Source organism: Leptidea sinapis, chromosome 9, assembly GCF_905404315.1.
Source record: "Leptidea sinapis chromosome 9, ilLepSina1.1, whole genome shotgun sequence".
Taxonomy (NCBI): domain Eukaryota; kingdom Metazoa; phylum Arthropoda; class Insecta; order Lepidoptera; family Pieridae; genus Leptidea; species Leptidea sinapis.
In genome coordinates this window covers 3,551,586-3,569,173 of record NC_066273.1, presented here as the reverse complement: position 1 = coordinate 3,569,173, position 17,588 = coordinate 3,551,586, and the positions used below count along the sequence as shown (strand labels likewise).

The window sequence follows — 17,588 nt, the reverse complement described above, 5'->3', positions numbered from 1 at the left end:
TAAAAGTGTGATACCTACTTTTGAAGGCCAGTGTATATTGTAGGATTCAACAATCAATATAATTCATGTAAGGTTTATTTATAAGTAAACGCGTATAAATTCTTTAAAAGTGTCTATTTAAATACAGGAAACTAAAGCTTGAACGATCGCTATTACCTTAATATTAAATAAATGAGAGATCATGCAAGTCGGTTTCAGGAAGTGTCGTTTCAGGTCGCATCCGCAACACGCCGGAAGCGAGCGAGGAAACTGACGGAGAGGAGGATGGGGCGCTGTCGCTAGGACTGTTCCCTGGAGAACGACCGACCCTTGATGACCGCGCTGTCTTCAGGTAACCTATATATTTAAGGGCAGATTACCAACATTTTATTTTTCCTGGGTATATAGATTTGGCCCGTAAATATCCGAATTTCCGCACCTCCCAAACCACTTGAGGGGGGCGTAACAGATCAAGCGATTTAAACTTTTTTAAGTTAAGTGGTTCTTATTGCTTTAAAACCGTTATGTAAAATTTGTATTTTATTAATGAATAATATAAAAAAATGCAACATATCGGAATGTAGAAGAAATCCATTAGTAGATCTTCTATTATAAATTTTGTTGAACTTTTTAAGATATTTTATGCCATACACTCAGGCTGGTCGTCTGGCTATTATCTGTCGTGTCGTTAGAGAGTATAGGTGGCCGCTATATCTTAACATCGACCCGTACGCTCCTTTGTCCTCTCATTCCAGTAAAAAATGATTTAAGAACCAGAAGAGACAACCCCTAATTTTTTTAAGGTATCCATGAAATATTACGAAAGGAAACTTTCACACTTGGGTTGATCGTGGAAGAAATTTCCTTCGAAACCGCACTAGTTCGTCTAGACCATAGGTTCTCAACGTGGGCGATAACGCCCCCTTGTGGGCGTTTGAGACTTTCGGGGGGGCAGTAGAAGACCCAGAGAAAATTAGGGGGCATTGAGATGGCGCAGATGGGGCGTGGGTAGATTAAAAAATACAGTCTAAATAGGCAAAAAAAATACACGAAAATGCTCTAGAAAAAAACATATTCTCAAAGTGGGCGGTGAGCAAAATAAGGTTGAGAAACTATGGTCTAGACGAACGCCATACGGATTTGATGCGTGTGGTGCGATTTGACATTTCGGCGGCAGGAATCAGGTCTTACACCTTTTCGGAAAACTTCCTGGTAATTTTATCCGTTGTATGAATTCTTCCTCCTAAATCTTCCTTTCTTGTTCTTTTTTTCCATTCGGCACGATTTTGCGCCATGTTAGCTAAAAATGAGGTTTGGACAAAGTTTCAAGTCATTTTGGACCTTCGTCAATCAGGTGGCGCATGGTCTTCCACACGTACGCTTCGAAATTGGCATGTCTAGGGCAATCTTTACCATACGATCGTCTGGGCGCCTTTGAATGTAACCGAACCACCTTACGCGTTTCTCTTGGAACTTCTCGACTATTGGGGCAACTTTAAAACTTCCTCTGATGCACTCATTGTGAATTTGTCTAGAAATGTGACTCCCACAGACCAGCACAGTGTTTGATATGAATAATAACATTTGTTGAACGTTCTTAACGTTGCAGGTTCGAAGCGGCTTGGGACAGCAGTCTGCACGGCTCGCCGCTGCTTAACAGAGTCAGTGCTAATGGGGAAGTCGTCTATATAACGCTCAGCGCGTATCTAGAGGTTGATTTATTTATTTAATTGGTTATTTAATCGGTTTTTAAATTATTCTTAATATTTATCAAAACAAATTTCCAATACTTAAGAGTTCAATGATCAATGAATTAACAGAAAGTAATACGTTAGTCCTTAGATTCGAAATGTAATTTAAGTTACTTACTTAAAGAGTCATCCTTGATCTCTTTCTTATTTTACATATTAGAAATTGAACCCAAACACGGTTTTCAATTTATGGGATTACAAGAATAAAACCTCTTTCAACAATCTCTATCTCTTCCTTGTCAAATAAATAATATAGTCATTTATGTTCACCTACCAAAACCTATAAAAGATACTAAAATATTAATTATTATCTATTTTAAAACTTTTATCTCTCATATAACTGTAGGATAACTATAAACTTTACGTCCACTAAAACTGACAACTTTTATCATCAGTGTTTGGGGTTTCGTGCCAGGTGAATATTAAACGAGATCCAACAACAACGTGCAAAGGAAACCAAAAACAACTAAGACTAACTAAGTCCGCTCTCCGTCCGTTTGTATCTTAGTGGGTTGTATCATAAAAATGGCTGATGTTTTGACAGTATCTGCATTACTATCGCTGTAACAGCAAATAATAAAAACCAAGATGGCGAATTACAAAATAGCCAGCATATAGCTTAAAAACGTGTTATTTACAAAGTTTTATGCTGTATTACTATTGGTTAATAGATCGAGAATTGCGGCCGACCCGCCATTATAACGAAGGATCTATCCGTGGTGGTGGTGGGACGCGAGGCACGCACCGGTCGCTCGCTCAAGCGTGCGCTGTTCGGATCCAAGATGGCGCGCGCCGACCGACTCACCGGCGTCTACGAGCTCAGTCTACACCGGGCGCTTGAACCTGGTTGGTATTATCTCTATACTTAAATAAAACTAGCTTTGCCCACTACACCTTCTCATACCCGAATCAACTCAAATGCAAAAATCTAAAATGCAGAACCTTTGTTATTCAGAGTTTTATGAATAACTAGCTGCTACCCGCGACGTCGTCCGCGTAGATTTGTCTTTAAATCAGCAAAAACATATGTTTGCCCTAATATTTTTCCTAAGTTTCCCGAACTTTAGATAATATTGCGAATTTGAATTAATTTTATACCTTAGTTCGCCTCCCACCGGACCTTACCATAGTATCGCGCACTCGGTTGGTCATCGTCGTTACTATTAAAATATTTGTCCAAATGATGTAGCGTGAAAGACAAAGTTCATCATGATATAAGTGTTTATATTACAAGAATCAATTTTAAACTTTGTTAATTACATTTTATTGCATTTCATAATATATTGTTAATGTAACTAATATATTAACACAGGCGTACAAAGGCGACAGCGTCGTGTCTTGGACACCAGCGGCACGTACGTTCGCGGAGAGGAGAACCTCCACGGCTGGCGGCCCCGAGGCGACTCACTCATTTTCGATCATCAGGTAACTTTATACACTACACTACTTCCATTCGAAATGTTGGGTCGATGTGAAACTTTTTAAACATTACTAAGTTTCCTCTCAAACAGTCAGCTTAAACAATCTAAATTGTAATACAATTTAACTTGCTTTTTTTAAAGAGTTATTATTAAGTGGTTATAGAATGACCATTCAAAGCTATTTACCTAAATAAGATTATTTGAGTTTATAATCTATGTTTAATGCATTTATGCTTTGAAATGACAAAATTAGATATACTAGTAATTGTGTGCAAAATGTATGTTATATTATACAAAGTGCATGTATGTTTGTGTGACACAAGTGTGAATATAACACTCTATACTTGTTTAGTTAGTCGGAACGTCGAACACTGGCCTGAGTGTGGTCTCCATATGTCGCGTTAGCCTGTCGATTTGGCTTTTTGGGCTTGGCCCACGAGTGTCACCAACGAATATGTTAGGTTACAATGAATATTCTAATAACTTGATAAAATTATGTAGCGCCATCATTGACTTACAATAAACATCTAGACTCACAATCACGCTCAAAAATTGTCAAAGTTTTCGTTCAGTTATGTTTCGACCGCGCTTTGAATACAACGCCACGCAATGACAAACAGTTCATTGAAAAACTGTCCAAATAACAACATATCCAAATTTAAAAACGATGGAGTGTCGTATTTCAGGCAAGTGTCCCCTTAAATTAATAAATTCTAAAACTAATTTGACGTTTTTAATTATTTTCCTAAATTCATTTCAATCAAACATTTCAATTGCCTCGTGTTCGCGTCTGAGCTTCTAATTACTGACTGACTTTTATCATTACTGCCACGAAATAAGGTGTTAATTTAAATGAATTGTTATCTGTATAAGTTAATGCATATCTATATGCAACGCCGCTTGGACATTTTTTGACGACCCTTTAGCGCCACTGGTGATTTCTATGCAGAACTATTATAAATATATCGTTGTCACTAGCGATTCTCACCAATTCTCAGAGAGAATAATATTTAATTACTATTATAACTAGATTTGATTCTATATCTGTATATTAAATTTGAATACAATTTTGTTGATGTAATATTATGACGGCTATTACATCTGTTTGGGCTAGTAGTTAGCATTATTGGTTGCAATGCTTTATCTGTAGTACAAGATGTTGTAAAACGTATGGAACTTGTGAATATAAATGATGATTCGATAGTAATTGTAATCGAGATTTCATTATGAATAGCAATATATATACGAAAAAACAAAAAATGTCATTATAACAGTAAACACTGAACATGTCAAGAGTACCGAAAATAACAAGAGCTTTATTGAAAGTCTCTATTGAATGATAAATCGAAGAAGATTTATCGGTTCAGTTAGTTTAAAATAATCTATATATAGGTTGATAAATAAATGTTTTTGGAATAATATTAAATTGCAAGAATTAAACAAAATTTGCAACTATTTTCAGTCAGATCGTTTGATTATCAAAATAATTGTATGATATCGCTATTCATAGTAATATAACAGCACTCTTGATAGCCATTAACAATATTTTTTCCACTCATACAGAAACGCATTTGGCGCAAAGTGATGTATGATTGGCCGCTCGTCGTTATCGATAGACTTCAGGTCCACAAATGTTTTCTTAGCTATTTAGTATGTACGCAATCATTCATTCGATGTAACTCTTTCACTTATACTAAATAGCTATTGAATATTTGTGTACTGGTCCACGACTCATCTGTCACGATCTTCATCTGCCATCACCGCCACGCTTTCAGTTGTATTACTTACAACATATTCGCTTTGAGAATTATTTGTTTTGTGAGTCGTATCGTTTGCGCCTTTCATTGGCTGAGCTATTGCTGTAACTGTTGCTTTTAAATTAACCATATCGCTTTGTTTTAGTTTCGCTTCAACGCTTACTTTAGAGTTTACTGCGTTATTTTCATTACCGCTTTTGTATTTGCTATCATTTGCTGTAGGTACTCTAGTATTATCACAATTATGTATTTCTATATCGACATGTTTACAAATGCATTGCTTTCGAGTGATTGAAATTCATAGCATCGTAAAAGAATTAATATTTCCTAAAAACAATTAAAAACAACATAGTTTAAGCAAAAATATATGTGAAGCAAGAGGTGACCCCGTAGGTCGTATTACGTACCGTAAATACAATACTATATGTAACACAAATAACATAAGAATGAGTCCGTAGTGTATGATATCCGAATCAGCCACGCATGTATAAGCTTTATGTGTATAGTAATTCTGTGTAATGTTTGTGTTATTTTTGGTTCAAATTGTTTTTATACATATGAATTTACAGGTAGTTTTATAAGTAGAATAAAACTTCCAAAATAAGAAATTCTATCTACCTGTTAGGCTTGAAATATAATTAAGAATATTATGGAGTAATTGAGATTGCACGTTAATATTTCAGTGGGAGCTGGAGAAGATGACACGCCTCGAGCAAGTTGGTCGCACTCGACATTATCTGGCACTGCGCGACAGACTTCGGCACGGACATGAGAACACGGTGGCGCCCAACGACTTTACTAAGACCGAAAAGGTATAGATAAATATATCTTCTTCTTGATCGCGTTCTTCATTTCTGAATGTCGTGTCCGTAAGTCAAGGATTTCGTTCACTAAAGCCTTCTACTCCTTTCGGTCCTCGGCCTTCTTTTTTGCGGTCGTAAGTGGTAGGTTAGTGAGTGTCTTGATCTGGTCCAACCAGCCGCTAGGCGATCGTCCGCGTGGTCTTTTGCCCTTCAACTTGTTCTTTTCTTGTGACTATCAGTTTGTCTATATATATAATCATCTATCTACAATCCATACTTAATATTGCCCTTTCTTTACTTTTCGAATACAAAGTACCTTTTTACTCGAGACGAAGGCATGAATGGGTAGATATGCATTATCAGCAATTGAAACACGTCTATTTTGAAAAGGTTTTTGAAGTATCTCTTTTGCATCTTCAATTCCGTCGCTTAAACATGATACTATTTACTCTAATAAACTATAAAGATTCGTTAAGGCCATATAACTTTTAATTGGTTAAATAATTACTGTTGTTACATGTCACCTCAAGATCATGAAGCTTGAAATATTGTAAAAAAATATTTTAGTAGCAGATTGGTACAGACTTTCATCCTTATCATAGAATGGTCCTGTGTGACGTCATCAATCATTCGTTCTGTTATCATTATCATACAATTAGATCAGTATAATGTAACTCTTACTTTCGTAAATGCATTTTTTTTGAGTTCCAAATTTTGAACAAAGCGTTGGAGTTACCCAAGGATCAACTCTTGGTCGCCTATGTTATTTTATGTCTATTATAATGGTAAGCTTGATTAGTTGAAGTAATTATTACTTAATTGATGCAGGAGGTGTCGAACAAAGCTGCTAAAGCTGCGTCCGATTGCGCGCAGCACCGCGAAGAGAGCATATACGAGCCGTGGGACATGACGCCCAAAGAGAAAGAACTCGCCACCAAGTTTATCAAAATTATGCAGGGTAACTATACATTGATGAATATTTCATGGAGAAGTTATCAGTCAATATTTTATGAATGAATTAATATTTAACCATTCGATTATTGCATGACACTCAAATATTATATAGTTGTAGTTGTAACAAATAAGTATACCTACATACTCTTTATGTTAATTAATTTTTTGCTAAAACTTTGGACATCCTTAAATTATCTAAACGTCCAAACATCGCTAACTAATCGTCAAACGATGAATGTTGAAGAATATGGCGGACGCTATCTGGCCAAATGATATACATCATGTCATAACATGATATATCTTTATATTCCAAAGAAATTTCATAATCTGATATGGTCAGACGATGACGCACAATTAGTTGCATTTGACCAGTTTGTTTTTATCGCAATCTTGTCGTCGAATCAAATCGCGGTTTTCAAGGAAATTTCGTTTAGGTATGTAAAACTTTTAAGAATAGCGCGTAAGATACTTCTAACATTCATTCAAATCTCAGTGTGATGGTAACGCTAATCATCAGATGGAACTGTTGGGTCCCTAATTCAATGAATCTTGAAACCTGTTTCAACATCCAGGTCGGATAGCTTCCGGGAGTGACAACCAGACCGCGGCGGGTGTCGCCGTGTCGCCCGCGACTCCGGTCGACGAGGGCGTGTCCGCAGACATCTCCACACCGAGCCTGCTCTCTTCTATCCACAGCGCTAGCAGCTTCGAGTGAGTACATCGTATTTATGTGGCCTTTAAAGGACTTGAGGACACTCTAGAGATGAATTGTCTATCATATCAAATCATGTTACTGACATCGTTTACAACCGAGCATCACTAGTAACTCAGAAACGACTAGATTTAACATACGGAACGGTCTTGCATAATCCGTATCCAGTGTTTCATTATACAAACGAAATATGTAAACATATTGTACATGCCAGCTTTAGATAACTGACTTATAATAGCTTTAAAATTATTAAAACCCGTGTATTTAGTTACAATTTTAACATTAATTATTTGGTAAAAATCTACATTATCTATTTATCTCAAACGCCTGTGACGGGTCAAAAAATTAAATTCTAGATATACTGTCTTATTCATAATGACTTAGCGGAGATTTATATTGTTAATATACGCTAGTTAAAAAATGGTATTCATAACTGCATATTAGAGCTAAAACGCTCATTATCTCTTCAATAAAGCTGATGTGACTTATAGTAGCTAGTAGCTAAGAAGGGTTCTTTAAACGTATTTTAAGCACTAACGCAAAAAAACATGGACGACATCGATCAGCTGTTCGTTAAATAATGTGATAAATAGCTTCCCGCTCAAAGTTGTTGGATATCCGTCATAGATTGACAATCTACGGTTTACACTCGCGATTTGCATGATACTTTGTGTTAGTGTGCGTGCATTGCTCAAAATAGAGGTTAACTGTCCACCTTAATTTTTTGTCATAGCTATCCAAATGTTTGAGTTTTCTTTAGTGTTAATTCCGCCAATATTTGCATTTAAACAATTCGACAGTCCGACTGTCAGTCTTGTGCCAGAGTTTGGCAAGTCAATATCTCCTGAGGATGCCTCGTGTAGAGGCGTAACACGTCGAATTGTTTAAATCATTTTATTCATGTAGGTCAAGGAAATGACACTTATAAATGTAAAAAAAAAATCTTATTGTTTTTTACCGCTAATTCGTAAAGGGTTGAGGTTATGAAGAGAAGTAGTAAGAAACTCATTGCCACTCTTTTAAATCCAGATTTAGTCTATAGTCTATCTAGGCGTATAAGTGTTCTAAGGGATACACCATATAATTGGACATAGTTCCTGAAAAACGTCCCAAGCCACGAACATCACATTTTAAGGAATTCGTGTTTAAAGTTTAATAAATATCAGTGTATTCCATACATGTGGGTTGGGCTACTAAGTGAAGATGTCATTTAAAGAGTGACAGTAGGGCTGCTATTTTTTGTCAGTCTCTTAATATGAATCATGTGACCAGTTTTGTGTTCTTAACTCAATTTCGACATGATTGTGGTTTGGAACGTTTTTCTGGAATTACGTCCAATGAATGTAATGCCTGTCAGACTGTGCTCGCCGGAGCGCGCGCTGCTGGAGAAGTCGATGGCGGGATGGTGCTGGGGCCCCGGCGGCGGGCCCGGCAGCGGGGCCCCCGGCGGCGGGGCCCTGTACGTGCCCGAGTGCGAGGAGGTGCGGGTGTCGGCGGCCGTGGCGCGGCGCGGACACCTCAACGTGTTGCAGCACGGCACGCACGGCTGGAAGAAGCGGTGGCTGGTCAGTACTGGACGGACTAGTTAATTATTGTATAAGGACTCCGTGTCACCTTACATAACAGTGTAGCACCAAAACAAGCCGATTAACGTGTAAATACATAGCCCCACGCACACACTTACACTACTACAGGCCGATAGGCGGCCATTATGAGAATTGTCATCGTCTGTGACAGATCAGTTTGCGTCTCAATAAAATATTTTAAAAATGCCGTCGTGCGTTGTGAAAAAATGTAAAAACGATGCTATATAAGTATTTGCGATATATGATTATTAGGAGAAAATATTGTCAACAAATTACAACCGCACACACACTAGAATAACGGTGCTTCACTTGCTTATATCACGGCGCGGAGTTCTTCTTTTTTACTCGTCCGTGATTTACTTAATTAATAGTTTATATTGCATGGTCTTATAACTTGTTTCAATAGTCTTCTTATATATTGTCTCATATAATCCTAATTATAAGCAATCTATAAATACGCTCAAATAGACACTGCGCGCGCGCCAATATGGCGCCGATCTATGGCGCGGGAGCACTTGCCGATCGTGGAAGGTTAAACATCATACAATTTGTTATTTTTAATGTAATATCGCTCACTTCTGGGATTATTTAAATTAAATTTGAAACAAAGATTTATTAACGATTCATGACTCAAACCCGTGCCTTCTCGAGTTCCGTCCGAGCGCTCTTCCACTGCAATTTCCTAATATGCAATTTATTGGGGTTGAGCAGGTTTACAACTGTAAAGTAGATTCTGTAGATGGAGCCACAACCTGAGAGTTGAACAAGACATACCAATATTTACAAATGATGAACGGATGGTTCAGTGGAATAGCGCTTTTGTACATAAAAGTGTTATTGGTCTGCGGAACGTGATGACACATAAAAGGCCATGTTTTATTTTGATAAAGAAGAGACGACGGAAGTTTACTTCTCATTATTATTATTATTCTACCAGTGGGAACATTTTCTGTCTCCAAACACTACTTGAATTTCTGTTTTGTACCAAGACGTATCTAGTTACATAACTGGGCTACTGAGGTTTAACTTTGTATATCGGCCCAAAAATTTAGGTGTCCAGGAAACCTGAGCGGCGCTCGTAGTGGGCGGAACCTATATCAATTACCATCAGGTGGAACGAATCTGTGGAATGAGCTTCCTTGTGCGGTGTTTCCGGGATGTTACGACATGGGTACTTAAAAAAACCGCTTTAAAGGTCGGCAACGCTCCTGTGATTCCTCTGGTGTTGCAAGAGAACGTGGGGGGCGTCGATCACTTACCAGGTGCTACGTACGCCCGTTTGTCCTCTTTTTTCATAAAAAAAATTGCCACTAATAAAGTCTGTATGATTCAGTAAGGGACCATTGGAGTAAGAATCTTCACTTGGTCCTTTTAAATTAAGCGAACTTATAGTAAACTGGTATTCTTTATACGTAATTTATAAGCCTAGATATAGTCTCTTGCTGCTAGACAACCGATGAGAACAGGCCAGGTGTATTACTTTAGTGCGTGTGATAAGCTACTTCTTACACTCGCGATTTGTGTGTCACTTTGTGTTAGTGTGCGTGCAATGCTCAAAATAGTCAACTGTCAACCTCAATTTTTTTTGACGTTTTCACAGCTGTCACATTGTATTTAAATCTATAAATGGTCTAAGTTGGTGTTATTATAGTGTGGATATAGCTTCCTGTTCCAGTTCTTCAAACAAATTAAAATTATTTTATTGAAATTCTCATAGGATTTGTATGATTTGTATTTTTATAAGTTTGTATAATTCGGGAAACTATAGGTCTGGTATTTGTTATTTAATTTAGTAATTCATTTGTAAGACTGTCTGTTTCTGAAAAATATAATATTAAGGTTGATTGTTGTGGGCAGGTCGTGCGGCGTCCGTACGTGTTCATGTACCGCGATGAACGAGACCCCATCGAGCGAGCTCTCATCAACCTCGCCAACGCGCACGTGGAGTACTCCGAGGACCAGGAGCAGATGGTCCGCATGCCCAACACATTCAGGTGATCACCTAATAATGAAAATATTCGGAAGTCCCAATTTTATTCGGCGACTGTTGATTTCTATGACGAGATATGTACGGTGCAACCGCACATTTCTCAAGTCAGCATTTTTACGCGACACGCGCGTTTCAATAATTACTTTAAATTTACTTTAGTATGCATCGATCCGCCAAGGGACTCGTTCGTGCTCATAATCCTTAATTCTCCATCAAGGGAGTCGCGATTAGCCATAAATCAGGCCATAAATTAATTAATATCAACCTATAGTTTTGCCACCAAGGGCCGCGTGTGCTCGTTACCTTTCATTTCATACATTCACAGTCACTAGCTCATTAGAATAAGTATTTCGGACAATATACTATTTTCCTTACTGACTATCGTAGTTTCACTCATCTTCAACATTCAAAAGAGCCCGTATGGTCAGCAACAGACCATACAAGATAGATAAGATTCAAAAAATTAATATAATCTCTAATAGATATAGTACAGATTTACCACTAACTGCCTTACGGGCTTTTTAATAACCTATCTATCCTTAGTTCCACTTACTAGACAAATCTATCCTTTTTCGCTTACTTACTTTTCAATAACCTAACCTCATTTCAAGATAGCATCTTCATTCTTCTACCGAAGTTGTCTATCTGTCGTTATCAGGACAGATAGTTTTCTAGGGATAGACCTCACATACTGATTGTTCTTACTTGCATTTCAATAAAAGTTTGATAATATGTTTCAATTTATATAGCACCTTGCCCTTGATTGTGAAACGAAAACCATTGATAGATAACAATTTGCCATTAACGGCCGTTCCCTGTCAGTAATAATCTGAAGCTGTCCCAATATACCCGATATGTCGTTTTTATCGCCTTATATTGGGACGCGTGAATTGAAATTTTCATACAAACTTCTATCGCTGGTAAGCTATACGTCCTCCCATTGACAGACAGCGTGTACGGATAAGGTGAGTTACCGTCGACAGAAAAGTCAGCGATGGTTACTATTTTTATCTCAAGTAGGCCACAACCGGAGATAGACTGAATATTGGGAACGGCCGTAAACGGGGATAGCAGTCTATCCGTAACTAGTGATAATTTATTGAAAACGGCCGTTAATTAATAAACGCAATGAAAAGTAACTGCAACTTTAAAATTACTTCTCCCTGTCATGTAATTCTGTAGTGACAAAGGTAAGATAAAGATAAATGGTTTTAAAGAACACAAGCACTGATTAGATTTTAGTGTAAATTCGCGTTTAAAAATCTATGGGGTAGATGAAAAGCAAAGCCTAAAAGCAAAAATATTTTTTTATCGATTATAATAATAAATAAAATTTAGTAAAATTTTATAGTACCAACTAGTGTAAATTAATTTTTGTCTTGGTTCTTCAATTCCTTGAACATCAATACTTTGTTGATTTGTTTTCTGGAGTACTTCAATTCTGTTCTTTTACATTGCAGTGTGGTAAGCAAAGAACGCGGTTACTTACTCCAGACGCTGGTGGATAAGGAAGTCCACGATTGGCTGTACGCCATCAACCCTTTGCTCGCTGGACAGATAAGGTGAGCATCATTGTATAACTGTCTCTTCTAAGCTTATCTAGTACAGATCTCTTGTCACAAGTAATAAAAGTTAATAACATTCGCTAGAATCATTATGGCAATGCATCTATTTAATTTAAATTTTCAGCTGTCCAATAATAATTGAAGTCAATTGTTAAAATAAAACAAATTGTTTCGATTTGAAATAGCGACATCTCATGTCATTTTATTAATATGCAAATTTTGGGGTTGAGCAGGTGATCAACTGTAAAGTAGATCCTGTAGATGGAGCCACAACCTGAGAGTTGAACAAAGCATACACGATTTATGAACGTTACGCCACTCGAACGGTTGGTTCAGTGGAAGAGCGTTCGTAGGAAACGCTAGAGGTCGCGGGTTCGAGTCCTGCGTCGTTCATAAATTTATTAATTTAATTTGTGTAATTAATCCCAGAAGTGAGGGTTATCACTTTAAAAAATAACAAATTGTTGATGTCAATGTAAATTACCTTGTGTGTCCTTTTAAAAATCTATTATTTTGAGCCAATAAATATTCAAAGTAATTTCGTCATGTTTCAGTATATAAGTCATAATATTATTTCCATAGTTGAAAATATGATGTCCTGTCGCTGTCGTAGACATTGTAATTAAATTTATTTTCTAAAAATACTTATTAATATCCATTAAAAATCGTCTAAAATTTATTTTTAATACTTTTTGTGACATTAGTTCTGTTAATTTCCGCTTATTGAAAAGTTCCGTTATAGATCTTATAGAAGTTGCTTATTTCTACTGGCAACACATTGTATTTCTGTTAGAAATAATATTATTTTATTGTATAAATAAAACAATATTGTTTTAAACATGATTCACTTCAACATTAATAAAACAATTTAATGGTTTTTTGGTAATCATTAACGATGTAGTGCCAGTAGATCACATATCTTGCTTTTTTTCTATCATTTTAATATAATGTTGTGAGCAAGTCGGCTCGGTCCAAATCAATATACACGTATAAAGGTGTACGCGCACAGGTCGCGGTCCGCCCGACGCGGGGCAAACGCCGCGACAACAGGGCTTGGGGGCAACGCGGGCAACAGTGAGGGCAACGGTGAGTACCACACCGGGGGCAACATTGAGAGCGACGTCGGGGGAAATTCGGGGGAAAAGACGTCCGCTTTGCTCCCACAACTCACCGCATGAGACATCCTCACAATGGAGTCTATACTCGTTTTTTAAAAGCGTCGCCGACAGTAGAGTCTACGCGCACAGACCACTCAGGGCCGTGCGCTCCGCTAGGTACTAGCGCCCCCATCGCGAGCATTCGACGCGGTTCGGTGGCACGCCGCAGGATACTGCTCGCCCATCGCACGAAAGAGACGGAGAATGTATACTTTCATTAATGTCGATTTAGAGGATTAAAATCAAATGATATAACCTCCTTAAAATCGATGTTAAATGTAAGTAACGGGCTGGATTTATTTCGCAAACAGTACTGATACTTTTTAAATCAAAGTGTCATACAACTTTCAGTTGAAAGGAACTGTTGCGAATGACGTTAGCAATATTATCGAATCGCGTCGAACGAAATTCCGTGCGTTGACGTTACGTGACTGGTTTGGTAGAAAGAATATGCCAAAGATTTAGCCTTTAAGTTTAACAAGTTTAAACCAATCGAATTGTAGAATTCAATTATTAATTTGATTGTTGTATTCAGAGACATCTAGCGGAAGATGTTGAAATTAGTTTACAATTCAGAAAAGTTTGTATAAATATTTATATCTTTTAAGTATGACAATTCATTGGCAGTATTAATTGAAATGCATTTAATGCGATATATAATTTTTGTTGACTGTTGATGGTCAAGTGTGTGTTGGGACCAAACCGGTGCACTCAGAAATTGTGACGGGGTATGAAAGGTATCTAAGTGGACGAAATAAGAACAATAATCATAATGTATCTTTATATGTAATACCATATTAGATTGGGCGCGCATTATCTAGCGGGACGCACATTTATATATAGTTTTTATTATATTGTGTATTTGTATAACATTTTAGACGAATATTATAACCGTTATTGTCTTTGCATCATTGTTATTTAATCGCCAAATTTTCCCCTATGTTGTTCTTGTAATAGAGATTTACATTATTTTTACTGATGTATTTTAACTTTTACTTATGCTCGATACATAGTTTGTTTGTATTTTAGCGTGTTAGCTATGTAGTAGTTTGACGTGCAAAGACTATAATGCTATAATTATAACTATCTCTTTACTGACTGTGATAACGTTGGGCAATATCGTCAGGAAATAAGGAAAGTTTAATTGACATTGACTGTTTATGCGATCTGTATTGACATCACTGATTGGTCAAGCTGCGTCTATTGACGACGCTGATTGGTCAAGCTGTGTGTATTGACGACGCTGATTGGTCAAGTTGCGTGTATTGACTACGCTGATTGGTGTCATTGAATATTGTAGTTCTGACGTTATTGCTACGGTTACAGAATATTACGTGCAATATGTTAACGTAGTAGGTCTTGATGCTGCGCACAAAAATATGTAGTCGGCGATCATGTATGGACTCCATTATTGTGAGGAAAAATATCGTGAATGTTAGCATAAAAAATATCTATAGATTTTCTTCTAATGTTGCTATGTTATTAAATGTAATTAACCCTGTATATACGTATGACCCGGATCTTAAATATTCGAGGGTCACACCAGTTGATTCAATATAGCTACTGTCTCCGTGATGTCATACGTAAAACTTTATTTCTCTCTTAGTAATTATTGTAAATAAATTATATTGTAGTTAAAATGTAGTTTATGCGTTTCAATCGAATATCATTTTATCATAATATGTCCATTTATATTGTTTTTGACAGTGTATATTTTTTCTTAATTTATTTTATTGAATTTGATTGTATAAAGTAGGTTAATGTAACGTTATTTGTGTAGAAGGTTATCATCCGTTTTGTTTGGAAGTGTCCAACGTCACAAATGATTCCGGAGTTCTCTAGTCAAGTACGCCGCGTAGGTACTGTGTGATAGTTAGTGTTAACTTGAACAAGCTGTGTATACAATCATCTTGTAGTTGGTTTATATCTCGACGTTTCATTTCCCCACGCTTAACAAGCCTGAAGATATCTTGACAAAATCATAATATTATATATTTTATTCTTAATTTTCTTCTGTCTCAGTGATTACAAGCAAATTCTTGCTAAATAAATTAGTTTTTGGTTTTCTGTAGGCTATCATTTCAATACTTAAATCGTTAACAATATGTATGTATATAAATTTTGAGAATTGTAATATGATAAGTAGAACACAGTGAATGCATAATTTAATTTAATTCAACATCCGAAGATTTTAAAATGTCGTTATAGCAAATATACGACATGCATTAGCCACTGTCCTGTCGCTTTTAGAAATGGTCTTTGTATTTTAATCAATATCAAATAATTTTATTGCAGTAGCTCTAAGTAATGTTTCAAGGAGGATTTATAAGCTTAAGTGATTCTGGTCGTTGTAAATAACTTAATTCGTTTTATTACAAATTGTTCATGTTCATAATGCTTTTGTTGTGTTGAAATCTTTTGGACTTGACTTGGGAGCCGTAGAAGTAACAGCTTAAATTATTAAAAATAATAAAATAAATGTTATAGACGTTAATCTTAAAGTTTCATATTTCTGTGTTATTTCTGAATATATTCTTACCGGAACTATTCGATTTCGAATGCTTATCGGCGAATTTGATAATACTAATAATTGTAATACGACATGTTAGTGTTTTATGTTATTAGATTATTGAAGTTTGTACATTTATTTTTGGTTCTTTTAATGTTTTCGTACCTCATTAATTTATTGATCTCAAATAAACGTTCTCTATATTATTATGGTTTAGTTATTGACATAACATTCCGGTTGTATTTTCGTGTCGAATATTTTAGGGTTAATTGTATTTTGCAAAGCAAAAGTACGTAGTAAATGTTGACGGGAGTACGTTGGGTGTTATATTTCCGTTGTAATTTCTTTCCGTGGAACTTATTTATCTATAACAATGATCTTTCTAAAAACATTTTCGACTTAGATATAACAGCTTAAGCTGAAGTATATATATTTTTATAGATTATACTCGAAAGCTATACTGTTATTTTTTATAGAACTAGAGGTTTACGTTCATTCTTGTATCGTTTGTGATCACAGAGGCTTACGTTTAGTGCTTTATATCTCGTAGACGTAGACGGAGTGGTGTGATTCGATAGCAATTGTTGTTTGATGGACGTGAACGATATTGGAAAATTATATAATACATAATAATATATAATTTATGAATTTCATTCAAATTATGAGATTAAGAACAATGTAATAATTGGTAATATTACTACTAATTGCTCTAAATGTACTATCAAATATATTATACACAGTGTTAAAGATCATAAATAAAATGCTTTGAAAATTTCCATATTGTTGTTTGTTTTTATATTCCCACCCTTTTAATGTAAGAAAATCTGATTAATGGCATGATAATTCATATTCCTAAACATTTTATACAAAATGCCCTAAGTTTTTACAAGATCGGGATTTACCATTCAAAAAAAATTCCTGACGTGTGTGTAGCTTGCGTCAGATATTTAGAATCAGAAAAAAAAAACTAATCAAAGTCCGAACGCATTTTTTCATAAAATTCTTTGTATTGTCGCACACGTCCGGAATCCATTCGGAGAAAACCGAATCGAATTCTTCGAAAGTATTATGATAATTTATTTAAATCGATCTTTTTACAAATGCATTGTCATTAAATAACATTAAATATTTTACAAGCTTATATATTATATGACTAAATTGTGATTGTCATTGAATCGCCACACTAGTTGGAGACTGTATCGTGGGATCAAATAGAGTTATGATTAATAGTAAACCTTCTTGGTAGTCATCATTGGTATTACTATGACAAATTTTGAAGATACTATACTGTAAAATAATAATTTAATAAAATAACTACAAAATTATCAATACTGAATTTAAAAGAAAATAAAATAAAAATAAAGTAATATTAATTAAATTAAATTTCGTATTGTTGAATAGATG

General features: G+C 35.9%; 1 protein-coding gene across 8 annotated transcripts in view; it reads left to right on the top strand.

Moving 5' to 3' along the window:
* LOC126965927 (kinesin-like protein unc-104) overlaps window positions 1-16,962 on the top strand; it is a 211,160-nt gene extending 194,198 nt beyond the window's left edge. For 6 of the 8 annotated variants that reach the window (XM_050809719.1, XM_050809718.1, XM_050809721.1 and 3 more), the window contains 11 exons: window positions 214-331; window positions 1,589-1,691; window positions 2,402-2,576; window positions 3,043-3,155; window positions 5,592-5,720; window positions 6,540-6,669; window positions 7,238-7,376; window positions 8,735-8,942; window positions 10,821-10,957; window positions 12,414-12,515; window positions 13,514-16,962. In XM_050809719.1, the coding sequence (XP_050665676.1) occupies window positions 214-331; window positions 1,589-1,691; window positions 2,402-2,576; window positions 3,043-3,155; window positions 5,592-5,720; window positions 6,540-6,669; window positions 7,238-7,376; window positions 8,735-8,942; window positions 10,821-10,957; window positions 12,414-12,515; window positions 13,514-13,799 (1,640 nt within the window). In that variant the 3' untranslated portion in view covers window positions 13,800-16,962. The remainder of the gene's footprint in view (window positions 1-213; window positions 332-1,588; window positions 1,692-2,401; window positions 2,577-3,042; window positions 3,156-5,591; window positions 5,721-6,539; window positions 6,670-7,237; window positions 7,377-8,734; window positions 8,943-10,820; window positions 10,958-12,413; window positions 12,516-13,513) is intronic. The other 2 variants (XM_050809722.1, XM_050809720.1) reach the window with 1 other exon arrangement.
* The last annotated feature ends 626 nt before the right edge of the window (window positions 16,963-17,588 follow it).